The sequence below is a fragment of the Argiope bruennichi genome, chromosome 2, assembly GCF_947563725.1.
Source record: "Argiope bruennichi chromosome 2, qqArgBrue1.1, whole genome shotgun sequence".
Lineage (NCBI taxonomy): Eukaryota > Metazoa > Arthropoda > Arachnida > Araneae > Araneidae > Argiope > Argiope bruennichi.
Window position 1 is genome coordinate 57376426 of NC_079152.1, and position 15495 is coordinate 57391920.

The 15495-nt window shown below is 26.6% G+C and overlaps 1 protein-coding gene across 1 annotated transcript; it reads right to left on the minus strand.

Moving 5' to 3' along the window:
• Nucleotides 1-8870: 8870 nt before the first annotated feature.
• Nucleotides 8871-15170, minus strand: LOC129957651 (14-3-3 protein epsilon). The gene is made up of 5 exons (XM_056070092.1): nt 14889-15170; nt 13526-13725; nt 12414-12520; nt 11806-12149; nt 8871-11368 (listed from the first exon to the last, which is right to left on the minus strand). The coding sequence occupies exons 1-5, from the start codon at nt 14950-14952 to the stop codon at nt 11313-11315; spliced, it is 771 nt and encodes a 256-aa protein (XP_055926067.1). The 5' UTR covers nt 14953-15170; the 3' UTR covers nt 8871-11312.
• Between the last annotated feature and the right edge of the window lie 325 nt (nt 15171-15495).

The window sequence follows — 15495 nt, forward strand, 5'->3', positions numbered from 1 at the left end:
AGCGTTTCTTAAGATTTAGCAAATGATTTTTTTTCAAAAAGAAAAAGCACAATAATTTTTTATAAATTTTATTATACTGTATTCAATTTTTCTAAATCCACGTATTTCGAATTTTTTTAATACCTATTTATCACAGGTTTCGGTGAAACCATATCGATTTTTAATACACATTTTTCGATTATTCACTGAAAAATTATATTAAAAGCCAGTTATATTTTGGTTACAAAACTTGGTGTTTTGCCATTTGAAATGGTAATTAAAAGAATTCAAAATAATTAATATATTTAATAACATCTGTGGTGCAAACATCACAGATGTTATTAAACGTATGCAAGAATTTTTGATAAATATTCTCACAAAAATTTTAATTGTTTTTTTATTATATCTGTATGAAAAATTTACAAAAGATATAAAAGTGCTCTACATTATTCATCACTAAATGTCTTGTAATAAAAGAAAATTAACTTCATTATGATCACTTTAAGTATAAATCTGATGTGCCTTTAGCAGTATATAATGAAATGACTCGTATGTTGCTAGAGGTAGTATATGAGCTAGCTTTAAATAGAGGGGGGATAATCTTAAAACTTTAAAACACACCATTATGGGATGACGTCTTTTGTTGCCATTCCTCTTAAAATAACTTTCAAATACTCATGCAGACAAAATTTTTAATTAAACGAAATATACAGTGCCTGTAAATTACATTTTATCAGCAGATACAAAAATTCGCTAATAATAATTTATTTGTAGACTCTTTCTTTTATACGGGATGACAATACTTCACTTACATTTAATTTATTAATTTGTGAATCATCTTGCAGTTTATTATGTTCTGCATTATATATTGAAATCAAAATATTTACCTTCCATTTTTCAAATTCAGCGGGAAATTTGGTTCCAAAATTTTCAAATTCATAACAAAATCTTCATCAGTAAACCACAATGAAGACTGTTCATTATCTTCTAGTGATGTGGATCCAAAGATTTTTCAGACTAAATGCCTTTTATAAATGAAAAAGAAATAGACAGTTACAAAAATAGCTGGTATTTTTTTAGTAAATTCTAGCATTGAATTCTCAACGGTGATCGTCCCAAAGTGTATGATATTGACATTCCCAAGCATATATTCTATTGGTGTTCTGCTGTCTAATATAAACACTGTTGTGTAGAGGGGGGACCTTAACAATAATGCTGTAAAGAAATATTCGTTATTAAAGTCTGTTTCTTGTTTTCATACAACAGCGGATCGTTTGAACTCATACGTTCCTATATTATAAATTGTTTGTTGGAGAGTAGATTAGAGCTGAATTTTTCTATGTAAAGAAATTGGAAGAATTCAAATTAGATGAAACAAATAAAACAGACACAATTCAATAATTTATAAAACATGTTTTTCACATGCAATTTACATACTGAATTTTAGAGAATATATAAAAATTATTCAAGCCAATATTACATCTAATATTATTTTTTAAATATTTTCTGGTGCCATATTGGTTTGTGATTTCCTAAACTTTTGTTTCAATTTATATTCCCACCTTAAAATAAGCTTTTATTGCAGTAGTGGATTAGATCTAAAAATACTGAATACCAAGTATTGGTATTGATATATATTTTGATACGGGAGATCCATTCCTCGCTATTTTGTTCAGTTCAATTGATAGATCATTATATCTGTCATTACTTAAAACAAAGTCTATTCCATCTTTATGGGTGTTCTAAATTCTTTTATAATCACCAACATAAGGAAGCTTTCAAAATTTTCACAAATCCATTAATTACAGATATGAACGTAGAAAATCCAAAAATGATATATCTGAACCAGGTTACCACCGGAGTAACAATAAATTTAAATCAATGCATTTCGACATTGTGAGCTTCATAATTAAGTTAATAATAAATAAGATTCCGTAATTGACTAATTTGGATAAATTTCAAAAGCGAACGCCTGGTTAGTAAAACTACAGTTTAGATTTTCAATTGCAACTTACAATTAATAAGGCGCTTGCAAAAAAAAAAATATATATATATATATATATAGCTTCTAGTGCAGTTACCAAAATTATGTCTTACATTTATTGAAATATGATCCGCATCTTTTTAAAAGCTGCTACTGAGCATATTTTTTTTTTTTTTATTTTCTATGAAAGAATATTTAAATAGTTTTAAATCACTTAATTATCAATTAATAAATTAATTTTGCTAAAAATAATCTCACAAAGGTAGCATTATCTAGAAATTAATTTCAAAAATATTAATTTTTAGATTTCATAATACTGGTAACCATGAGTAGGGGAATATAACAAAGAAATATAACGAAATTAGAAAAATTATCAAAAGAAGATGGTTTCAAACACATCTTAGTGTAGTAAAAAGTTGAAAATAATTTTTTTTTTCAAAAACCAAGCAATATTATAAAGAAATATGATACAATTTATTCATTAAAAAAAATTCTTGGATAATCATTGAAAATTCGTGTGTGCATCGATTTCCATAATTTTTTTAATTTTTAAACAACAATCAAGACATTTACAAATGTTGTAATCCAACACCAAAATTATATGGAATACTCATATATCTCAATTATTCTATGGATCATCATTTGTATCAAAACATTCGCAAAAAAATAATAAAGAAAATAAACCAGTTAAGGGGTTAATAATTTAAATAAAAGAATAATTCGTGTTCAAATTTTGATACATTATAAAAATATGAAACAAAGATGCATTTTCTCAAAAATGAAGTCCTACGGGGAATAAAAGAAGAAAAACACATTTAAAATGAAAACAAATCACTTAATCCTTCAATAAATATTTGTACATACAAATTAAAATGGGAGAAGAAATAAATACAAAAGTGCAGATATAAAAGTCTTGGTAACTAAGCTAATATTTCACATATATCTTTAATTTATCTGTTTAAATTTACAACTAACGATATTTCGACTAGCACTTTATGACAAAATTTATATTCATTGAATGAAATTAGGAGGATATACTATTGCAGAAAATCTTGACTGAGTATTAAGACCATTAAATTATAAGTTTAACTATGACATGTAAAATTAGATTTCCTCATTACTTTAATGTGTTTTAATTGTTCATGAAAAAGAATACATTACCTCCGAATATTTTTGAAATTTTAAAGATTCTGAAAATTTATGACGAACAAATTTATCTGTTAGACTTTTCATAAATATAATTTCATTAAAATTAGGTTTTTTTTTTTTTTTTTTTTTTTTACCTCTTCTTCTTTCTTTCTATTTCAATAGTCAATTTTCTTCAAACAAAAACTGCAAAATCTTTTTTTTTTTTTTTTGTCCCATTGAAGTTGAGTCTATTTAGTTGTTCTTTGAAAATCAACAGAAAAAAAAATATCTACTCTAAACATAAAAGAGGCATTTAAGATGTATTCCGAATTTCAAAGCTTACGTTCTTAATCATTTCACATTTTAAGCATATATTCTTATAAAAAAAATGAAGCTACTTTACAGAAAATTAATCAAAAGACGTTCTTCTGAATATTAGTTTAATATACAAAACATCAAATTCAATTTCCTGCAAGTATTTTTTACAAAATACATACAATATTTTAGACACTGTATGTATTTATTTAAAACTAGTCGCTTTTAGCAACCAGCTGGCTCGCCAGGATATTGGTTGAATTGAATTCGATATTTTCGTCCATGATTCCTCCAAACCATCGGGCATTAAAGTCATGGTATTGTTTCACATAGATTCTCTCCATTGTTAAAATAAACTTTCTAATGAAGACCAGTCTCTTAACAGCATGGCACTATTAACGGCCCGTTTCATCTATTTTTTAAATTTCACGATATTGTAAAGTTCAATAATGGATGAAAATCACGCGATTAAATATTTGCTGAAACAATGAAAACAAGTTGAATTGCAAGCAACAACATAATTCATTATTGGTAATCAGACAAAAAAAAAACTAATAATCAGGAAAAACTTGCATGATTATTAAATTAGTATCATGAAAAAGACAGTTTTTTAAATTTTGAAACAGTGTTAAATTTATTTTAGGCAATACTTTCGGAAGTCACTGAGGAAAAACGACAAAATTCAGCGTAACTTTTTAATTAATTAAAATTTAAAAAAAAAATCGCTTAAAGGTGCACATTCTCAACCTGAAAATATGTGCCAAATTTGGTAGCTGTAGAGGATTGGGTTTAGATTGAAATTTTATTTCCTGCAGGACAAAGACCTCAAACATACTGCACATAACGTTAAAATGTGGTGTCTTTTTCATTGTAAACAGCAGTTACACACATCATCACAGTACGCCGACATCAATGCCATTGAATATCTGTGGGCCGCACTCGAAACAGTGGTCCAAAAACACAAAATTAGAAACAAAACCCATTTAATAGAAATAGTGCAAGAAGAATGGGGTAAAATATCTTTAGATACCACCAAAAATGGGTCGAATCGGTACCACGACGTTTAAAGTCCATTATAAAAGCCAACATACATGCAACTAAATACTCGCACGTTCTTTCTATGCGAAATATTACAAAAATTTCATTGGTGTATTCTTAATTTTTTGAGATAAAAATCTGCATATGTTTATTTAAAATGCTTCTAAAATTTTTCAATTTAGAAATCTTTCGTTGATTGTTTTTACTTTAAATTAAACCATTTATTATGTGTAAAAATAAAAACATGTTTGCACTTCTCGTTAATGTGTTATTTATATTGGAAGTCGGATTTATGAAGGAAAAGTAAGGTGTTCTCTTAATTGTTTGAGCAACTGTATGTTATATTATTTGATTTCTAGTACGAAGTATTTGTAAAATAGAATACTTTGCAAGATGGAAAATCACAAAAACTGTGAATGATATTTATTAAAGTAAAAAAAAAAAAAGTAATAAATGAGATTAATAATAAGTCTTTTACATTAAATTTCGACGATGGTTAAAATTGAGGTAGAACAAAATGAATCAAGCACCTTCTGAAAAATAAATTATAGGCTGAAAGATATAATTTTCTAGAAATGCCCCTTACATCAAGAAATAATAATAAAAATTAAAAAAAAAAAAAAAAAAAACTTTTCTGCATACAAGAAATGAAAAACATAGCCAAAAATAGCGAGTAAAAAAGTAAAATCTCATTTACCAGTTAAAGGTTTCGTAAATGCCCAAATGTGAAAGTATAAATCAAATACGAACAGCATCTCCTATGACTGCAGAATTCAAATTTCATCCAGGATACGTAAATTAATATTACCTTAAATAGGCGCTTTATAAGCACCTTTAGAGGGGAAAAAAAAAAAAGAATGAAACTTAATGTAGTATTGTTTGTAATAGAATTATGTGTTTGATGAAAAAAACTAAGTTGGTCTTTAGCTAAGTAACTGTTCAACTTTATACACATATAAAATATTACTAAGAATCATAGAATATTTTTCACCAACATTAAAAATAAGTTATTGAATTTTTTTGTGTGTGCAAAAGACTTTTTAAAAAATTATTAAAAACATTTTATTACATATCTTAAATTATTTAATTATACCACCGTTAGTAATATAAGAAAAAAAAAAAAAAGATTATACTGCTAGTTCGTCAACATTCTAATTCCTCAAAATAAAGTGTCAGAATATAGATAAACAAATCTAGAATCTAAAAGTCATGTTAATCTTATTAAATATGTAAATAAAAAATTATTATTCACTTGAAATTTTCACAAATATTTTCAATTTGTTCAATCTTTTCACTATTGACTTTTCCTAACTCATTAGGCTTTTTTTAATACTGAAAAATTTTTGGCTGCAGACCAAGTCACAGCTTTATATTCTACTCCAACTATTTCTTTTTCTGTAAAGAGATCAAGAAATCCGAATCTACCTTTCTTACTGCCATTGACAGTTATTTCTTTCAACATCTGTCCTCCCATATTTTGAATAGGCTAATATTGCTAACATTCTCAATTCTTCAGTAATATTTACTGAGTGAATTCTACCAGACTATTTTATGTGGCCGTAGAATACATGCTATGAAACAAACGACATTTTTCATTGAAATTTCCTATTTCAATATTGTAATGCTGCATCATTTTTCAACAGATGCTTATTCACATGAAGAAATGAAAATAATTTTAAAAACTCTCCACGTTTTTTTTAATTTATGAACTTCAAATAAAGGACAGAAAAAAGAAAAAGAATTCATTCAATCTCATTTTTATGACATGAAAATTATTGATATTGAGTAGAGATGATTTGACTAGGAAACTTTTAAGTCTCTACAAGAATAGCATCTTTTTAATTTTTGCAGTGAAAACACAAAATATGTTTCTTTTTCACACACTTACTTGTTTTCTGCCAAAACATTTCTTACTTCTGCAAAATTCATTGAAGATCTATTCATTATGCATTCCACCATTCTTAAAACAAGTTGTTGACAATCATGCTTGAAATTGTATCATTTTATCAGATATTGCTTTAGTAGAAAGTAAGTCTCTCAATAATTTATACATTATTATGCCTGCACTCACTTTATCAATTATAGAAAAAGATACAATGTTAGATTAATCATAATGGCATTTGCATTAGTAATTTGCTGAAAAAATAATCAATGTCATTTATATTAGATGCATAAAAAATCATCACTCGAAGAAATGGCTTAATATGCTCTGAAACCAATTGAATGTCTCTCCAACACTTTGTTTGCATATTCTATAATAAAGGTATCACTTCTGACATAAAAATTAGGAACCTTAGGCAATGCCATGAATGCGAGTATACAGATTTTTATTTTCAGAATAACAGTATAGTAGAGAAGGGTAAGGAAAACTCAAGTATGCTCTGAAATTTCTTGAATTTATGACAGGTTTAATTTTGGAAACAACTTAACAAATTTCATTCATCTAATTTTTTTTTACAGTGTTTATATGTATTCTAACTGACAGATGGGTAACTCATTTAAGAATTTGGTTCAAGAATTTGTTACAGATCTATACTTTAGAAATTAAGCTAAACTAAATTTTACTGATGTAGAGCTTTGCATTTTGAAGTTACCCTGTACTCAAATCATAGAAATGGATTTCTTTCAAAATTTTGTAGAAATCTGCAAATTTGGTATTAAGAAATTCCAACCCAAAACATTTTTTTTTTTCTCAGTTAATGTTTACTAAAGACATATTTCCCAAAATGTGTTATTTGAAGTTTGGGCAAAATCTCAAGTTCAAACTTTTCGGCATGTACAGTTATTTCTGTTAGTCTAGTCTGTATAAGTAAAAAAAAATTTATGAGCATTAATTTATTTTGGATACCTTTTAGCAACAGTAGAAAATTAGTTGCAAGTAATTTTGGAGCATTAAAAATATTACTTTGTAAAATAAAGTTCTAAACTTCTACACAAAAATTAATTGAAGTAATAATTCATTAACCGAGTCACTAAATGATGTTGTCATATAACTAACAAATGCTCCACAAACCAGTAATCACATGCAGAAAAGCAACGAGTTGAAATTAATGATAAAACCAAAACAAAATTTTGCATGAATTCATAAAATTATCTCTAAAGAGAAATTTAGAAAAGATTTTTTTTTCCCCTAAGTAAAAAGAGATGAAAGAAAAGTTAAGTAAATGAAAAGGATATATTTTCTCCCTATTTAAAGAAAGTAAAGGAGTCTAATAAAAATACATTTTCCCCATTCTACCAGTATTTTCCTAAACCAAGAAAAGTTTATAGATTTTTTTCATCAGAAAACGAAATTTAAGTACTTGCATAAAAAAAACTTTAAAGGTCCTATTAGGAGCACTAAAAATAAGCAGTTTAAGAACTTTTAATATTACACACTTCCTCATGCATGGCATTTCATGGAACACGCCGTTCATCAGAAATATGGAAGTGAAGACTGCTATCAAAATTTATCCACAACATAGAATCTTTAATAAAAGTTTGAACCTTTCCTAATACTGTTTGGAGTACTAAACTCTTTCCAATGAAAGGCCATTAGGAAAACTGTTTTAAAATCGTAAAAACTGATAAACCATTCACATGCTTTGTGCATTACATTTGATAGAATTTAGTTCAAGATTAAGAAATTAAAATCCTTCAAATTAGCACTCATCACCTTAAGAGCCTAAATATCTAGAGCAATATGTCTTTTGCAAATATATGAGAATTTGTTATGTATAAAAGAAAACAATTACATGAGACTTCCACTCTATAATAGAATAAATTGAGGAATTTCATAACAATTTATTTTCTTGGATTTTTTTCCTTGATGTAACTGGCAAATATCATTAATTAGTTCAGATTTGTATTCTAAAATTATTAAATTAGTGTACTGCTATTAAAAATATATAAGTGTAAAAAAATGTATATCAGGAGTTTAAGAAGAAAATTCTACATTTGCAAACATGAAACAAGTTAAAAGTAATTAAAGAGAAAAAAAAGTTTAATGAAATTATATTATAAATTAATTTTTATAGCTTGATAACTTTGAATTCTTGCATTTTTTTAATTGTAGATAAATTGATTGCCTTTAATTATATTTAACTCAAACTTTAATGTTATTTTTACAGCAACAATTTCAAACTTATTTATTATAAAATGTGGATTTTTACTATTAATAGGTGAAAATTTTAAATTAAAGTTTCTTAAATTGTTTCCAATAAAATTGGAAATTTTCTTGTAAAGTAATATGAATTAAATTTCCACATTTATATTAATTCCAACTGTTCAACATCATGAATATTATACGAGACAGTAGGAAATATGAACATGTTTTTAAAATGTTACATCCAAGATAGACTAACTCATATTAATATAAGTAACATTACTAACTGGGCATTATTAAATAATTTAGAAATGTGAACAAAAATTGAAATAAATCAGGATATGACATTTATTGGTTTATTACGTCATAAAACACATTTTGAGATATCTTCTACATTCCGCTGGAATGACTGTTTACATAGCAAGAACTAACAAATATGTTGTACAAAAAGCACACAATGTTCTGTTCTACAGATGGAATGAAAAATGTGAAAAGATGTCAAACCACATTACAGTGCCACTTTGCGTTACACCATAAAACAATGAACAAACAGAATTCCGTGTACAAAACATCTGTACAATATTATGGGTCCTGGCTCAACCATACTCCATAGGCAGTTTTGGATAATATGTGCCTCTTTTTCCTCAGACAGAAACAATTCAGTCTATACAATGAGAATTTTTGAAAAATGTTTTTTTCCCATATAATTTAGAAGCAAGTCTCGTGAAAATACTATGGCAAAGGTGGGCACTTACCAATGCTGCCTATGAGCAAATATCTAGTTTACATATCTCAAGAAGTTTCAAAATAGTTGTGCAAGAAAAATATTTCAGAAAAGAATTTGATAAATTCTTTTTTTTTTTTTTTTAGTGACAGAAATAATAGCTACTTCTATCCACTGAAGTATTTCTGATAATACATAATAAGTGTACCCAAATCATTACATTTAAAATTCTTAAATGTTAAGAAAAACTTGCAAATAGGAGAAAATGTTTAATACTTGAATAGTAGTTCTCAATTTTATTTAGATTATAAAAGTAGCTAATTAAATTAAAATAGGTATAAATACTCTATGTTACCTGATAGCTTACCAAGGCACTGAAATTAAAAAAAATTTACAATAATTTTGTACAGATTGTTATAGCAGATGTACTTTATAAAATAAAAGTGAATTATTGAAACCAATAAATTTTAAACTTTAAGATACAACCTTTATGACCATAATTGATTCCGATTTACTGGTTGCAATTCTGAAAATATTGGTCCAAATACTTAAAATGGAAACAGCGATTCAATTCAAGTTATTAAATAATGGAGAAAAAAGTCGGAAATACTTGGTGTGAAGTATCTAATATCAGTTTACATCAAACACAGAACACTAGACATAAAGACATTCTTTCAGGAAAAGAGCTACTAGAAATTTAGCACCAGTCTCACAAAAAAGACAAGATTCTAAAAATTGAACTTAATTTATGACAAGAATGATAAAAGAATTTCTAAGTTTAGAAGGAGGGAATATCATTAAGAACTGGATAGGAATAACGCAAGTTATCTAGTAAAAATAAAGTTCATATTTACCAGAATATATGCTTTCCATTTAAATTTTGAATTGCCAAGCCATTTACAATTTACAACGATAAAATGTAAAACTAAAATCACTGGATTATCTGATTGCAGCATCTATAAGGGTTTCTCAAAATATTTATTTCAAATACTAATTTACACAAGCTCTAACAAAGTTCCAAATTATCAACCAAACAATATTACTAACCTCCCCCATACTTAAACTACAGTAAACTTTGTTCGAAAAGTCACGCAGTACAGTGTTGTTAAAGCCAATTGATAGATCACATCAAGGTTATCTATTTTACTCCAAAAAATCTATTAGCTAAAATGACACTAATAACTACCCTATTTATGCCTGAGTATGAAAAAAAAAAAAAAAAATGTGTGAAATCAATATTGAAAAATATTTTTAATTGTCTTTTTAAAGGATAATTTTCTTCCCACAGAAACGGATTTAAAAGAAATAAAACTAAAAAAAAAAATAATCATTAAATATTGCAAAAGCCTTATGCATGCTGTCTAAAAACTTCAGATCTAAAATGCATATATACGTTTGTGTGTGAAATATTCTGTTTATTTGACATCAAGAGGGAGTGAGGGAGGATCACCAATATTTTAATTTTAAAAAGGAAAAATTTAAATTACAGTTAGAATTTATAAAAAATTTAATCTAAAAACGTGAAATATTAGATTTCCATTTAATAAACACACACAAATATATATATAATTGATTAAAATTTAAAGCCCTTTTCCTTTAGATGATTATTAAAAAGCGGAGCTCCGCACATCTATGTTAAACATGCAGACATACATCAAAGAGTGATTGCAAACAAACGTTAATTTTAGATCAATAATGAAACCAAAATTTATTTAATTTATTAATTTAATTTTTTCCAGGATATGCAAAAAAGTAAAAAATGCAAGAAGTTAAATTAAAAACAAAACTGCACAGAGTTAAATTTTATACACAATTTCTGAATATAAATACAATTCAACCTAGAGTATCAAATCAAGTGTAAAATACACATTTTTAAAAGATTTACAGCTGGCAAGTTCCCAAATAAAGGAAACACACTCACATTCTTTAGACAAAAACATCTGCTGATCAAATATGAGCAAAGGAAACACCCTACATTGCAGTAAAACAAAACAAAAAAAAAAACCATCTCACATTGTAACAAATAAATGGAACACATTCTTTTATGAATACAAAATGACTTATGAAACATCTTGATCCTCAATATCTTGAACCTGCTCCTTTTGTTCACCTTCACCTAAAACAAGAATACAATCAGAACATTGAAAGATTTATGAAATCATTCTTTTCCTTTGCATTTTTAACAATAGTTACAATTTTCACAAAAAATTTCAGTATTTTAAATGCAAAACTTCAAAGGAAAGACATTAAGACCATACTTTGCTTTTCAGCCTTAAATTTAAGATGAATTATCTAACTTTCCCAATTTATTAATTAAAAAATAGATAAAAATAGCTGAAATATCTTTTTACAGTGTTTTCAGATATAAATTCAAAACTTTAGTATGAAATATATAATATCAATAGTACTTTTATAACTATTATTGCTTAAAACAGAAATTCTAAGCATCCAAAAACACTTTAGTTCTATTCTACAAGACCCTGACTTAAGAAATTATATCTTGCAAAGCAAAATAAATTTTTTAAAAATCTTAAATAACTTAAAACTCCTTACCATCATGCTGCATGTCCGATGTCCACAATGTTAGGTTATCACGCAAGAGCTGCATAATAAGAGTAGAATCTTTGTAGCTTTCTTCACTCAGAGTATCAAGCTCTGCAATAGCATCATCAAATGCTGCCTTAGCTAGGCGACATGCCCTGTCAGGAGAGTTCAAGATCTCATAATAGAAGACAGAGAAATTCAAAGCGAGACCAAGACGAATAGGATGAGTGGGTGGAAGTTCAGTCATTGCAATATCACTTGCAGCCTTATAGGCCACAAGACTGTTTTCAGCAGCTTCCTTACGATCATTTCCAGTGGCAAATTCAGCCAAGTAGCGGTGATAATCACCTTTCCTGTAGATAAAATACAGTTACAATTCACAGTTTTTAAGTTCTTAATAGAATCAAATACCATGTTTAACTTTAAAAATATGTTAAAAGGAAAATAAAGTTCTAATTTATGTTTCATTTTTAGGACAATACCTACTAATCGTAAAATCCATAAATTGTAGCCAAGAAATTTGTTTAAATTTTTATATTTTAAATTTTATTAATCAAAACTTAAATACACATAAAAGTTTCATTTTTTTTTAAATACATAAATGTAACAATTCTTACATCTTGTAGTAAAAGACTTTAGATTCTCCAGTAGAAGCAGTTGGAATTAGATGTTTATCCAGCACATCAAGTATATCTTGGCAGATATCTTTTAGCTCTGTTTCTACCTATTATGAGAAATGAAAACAATGACATGAATGTAATACTATATATGTACTTAGGAATTGAAGAAAATATTTCATAAATTATTGAAGATGTTGCTAATACAAATATAAGAAAGCCTTAAATTTTAGAAAATATTATTTAATAAGAATATTAAACTTTTTTCTTTACATATCAGATTGATTACATCCAACATCTGATCCCAAATTTACTATATTTGTCTAGGCAAAAAAAAAAAAAAAAAACTAGTAAGGCTATATTTTTATATTTAAAAATCCTTCAAAATAAAAATAAACCCAGGGAAGAACCAGGAAATTTCATGATGTGATAAACTAAATCTTGATATTGATACCTGCAGCAATATAAAGAATAAAGATTACGAGTCAAAAACTCATTTTTTGATAAATCATTACCATTTAATAAAAAGAATTAAAAGTACAAATCATTTTATTATGTTAACTTATTTATAATTTTACAGAAAGCCACTTATGCTTATATACAAAATATTAATACATTTTATCAATATACATATTTTCTCATAATTATTCTTTCTCAGATGTTATTGCTTAAGTTAAATTTTCTAAAAATTTACTAACAAAAAAGTTTACAAATTACCTACCTGATTTTACAATATTATCGCAGCATAACTATTACATAAATTTTTTTAATATTATTATAAATATTAGATTTTTAATATTCTGATAAAGTGAATAACAAGTTACAGGATCTAATTCTTTATAGTTTGAAGCAAGTAAAGTGCAACAAGAATTGAATTTCTTAAAAGAAAATTTAATAAAAATCCTAAACAAGCTAAAATGTAATGTTGTATTAAAGGATGTAAAGATGTATTAATCCATTTGATTAAAATAATTACTAAAATAAACCACCTATTTCAGCAGTACAAAATAGTGCAAGTAAAAAGATCCAATTTAGATTTAAAATAATTCATTTTCGGAGCCAAATTAACAATGCCATTAATAACCAAATTCAGTTTAAGTATCTTGAATTACCTGCACTCTATAACTCTTGATCATTTCCAGCCTATTATCAGCTCCCTTATTCTCCTCTTTCTGCTCTATACTGCTAATAATTCTCCACGAAGCTCGGCGGGCTCCAATAACATTCTTGTATGCAACAGAAAGCAAGTTTCTTTCTTCAACCGTTAGCTCCAAATCCAAAGAAGCGACTTTCTTCATGGCTTCAACCATTTCTATTAAATAAATTTAAAGATCAAAAATACCTTTTCCCCAAAAATATTTAAAATTTTTAACTTTATAATTAATTAGAATCTTATATTAACTTTAACAAATCTAAAATATATTGATCAACTATCTCCAATTTTCAACTTGGAAATTTAAACCATATATCCTTAATATCCCCTCAAAAATATTTTGCAACATTTCAAAAGTAAATACTCTTGTAACTTATATAACATGAGTATACAATGTTTAAAATTATCTGTTTCATCTAAAGAATTTTAAAGGTTTAAGGTTAAAAATTAATTTTAGAATTTATTTATCTAAGTTAATCACACTTAATTTTTTTTCCTCTCAAATTAGTTTTAATACTTCACAGAAAAAAATATTACGATACAAATTCATAATAATTTTAATAAAAGAAATTTGATATAATTATAGTGTCACACCTGATCTTTAAATTAAAACAGGTTCCCAATGAAATTTCAAGTTCGTCTGAATTTTCAAACACATTTAACAAGATTAAAATTCCAGCACAATTTTAATAATCATGACTAATCCCTTATGAAAAGTTAAAAAAAAAAGTTTTACAATTATTAAAATACAATAAATAAGTTTTAATTTCCTGGAGAATTTTTGATAGAATATTTCAAAAGGTATGCAAAAATCTTTTATCTTATTCAGTATATTAAGAATTTTGCAATTTGGCGAGTTTAGGGTCAATTTATGAAAAGGGAGGGAAGGAAATTTTTAATTTTTAATTTGAGCCATATATTATTTAAAGGATGTTCGATAAGATTATTACGATACAAAAATTTATCAATTTCCTCAAATTTGAAGAGCATTTAAAGGGCATAAATTTTGACAGCTTTAGGCTTATTTTTATAAACGGGGCAAGGAGTATTAATTTATTAATTTTATGCCTTTATATATAGTTTCTATTCTATCAAAACAAAATTTTGAAATTCTCGCTTTGAAAATCGTATTTAGTATTCATAATCTCAATGTTAGAAATACAGGTGGCAGAAGAAATACTATTATGTGAATAATTATGCAATCCTGCAATTAAATAGAAAAGCATTACTTTAATTATACTAGATAAATCAATTTTTCCCAAATATTTAAAAGAAACTAATAATAAGTTCAGCTCTTTAACAGATATTATAACTATACTCACCATCATACCGCTCAGCTTGCTCGGCAAGCTTAGCTTTATAGACATTATCTTCCCGGTCGGCCATACTTCACACTAGCAGGAAGCACTCAAAAATCGTTAAGTATACTTCAAACAGTGTGAAAAGAAGTAAAATATATAGAAACTCAGCTGGTAAAAGAGTGCAGAGATAAAGTTACTACAACTGAACAATCTATAAATTAGAAAATGTACAGAGAATCCGTCAATCACGCAACACCCACCACAATAGAAAATGGCCGCATTTCACGATGAAAATTTGATGCCACACATCAATTTCAGAAATCTCAGTACTGCATGGGAATCGAAAACCAAACGTATTTTATAATTTTATTATCTAAAAAAGGAAATAATTTTAAAAATATGCTGAATTTATACAAATGAAGTTATTCAGATCCTAAATAATAATAAATTGACACTACAGCCATAAAATATTCGTAAAAAATAATTTTCTATTAAAACTGAGTTAATGTCGCACTAGAAAAGAATCGATAGAAATCGGAATAAACTCGCACTCAGTGATGAATTCAAACAAAAACAACTTGCGTTGGTGATTAGGATCGAAGAATTTTGATCCGCGGAAAAACTTAAC

Coding starts and splice junctions, on each gene's coding strand:
- LOC129957651 (XM_056070092.1), bottom strand. CDS start 14,952: ATGGCCGACCGGGAAGATAATGTCTATAAAGCTAAGCTTGCCGAGCAA. Junction 13,726..14,888: donor GCAAGCTGAGCGGTATGATG/GTGAGTATAGTT, acceptor TTTATTTAATAG/AAATGGTTGAAGCCATGAAG. Junction 12,521..13,525: donor TCAAGAGTTATAGAGTGCAG/GTAATTCAAGAT, acceptor TTCTCATAATAG/GTAGAAACAGAGCTAAAAGA.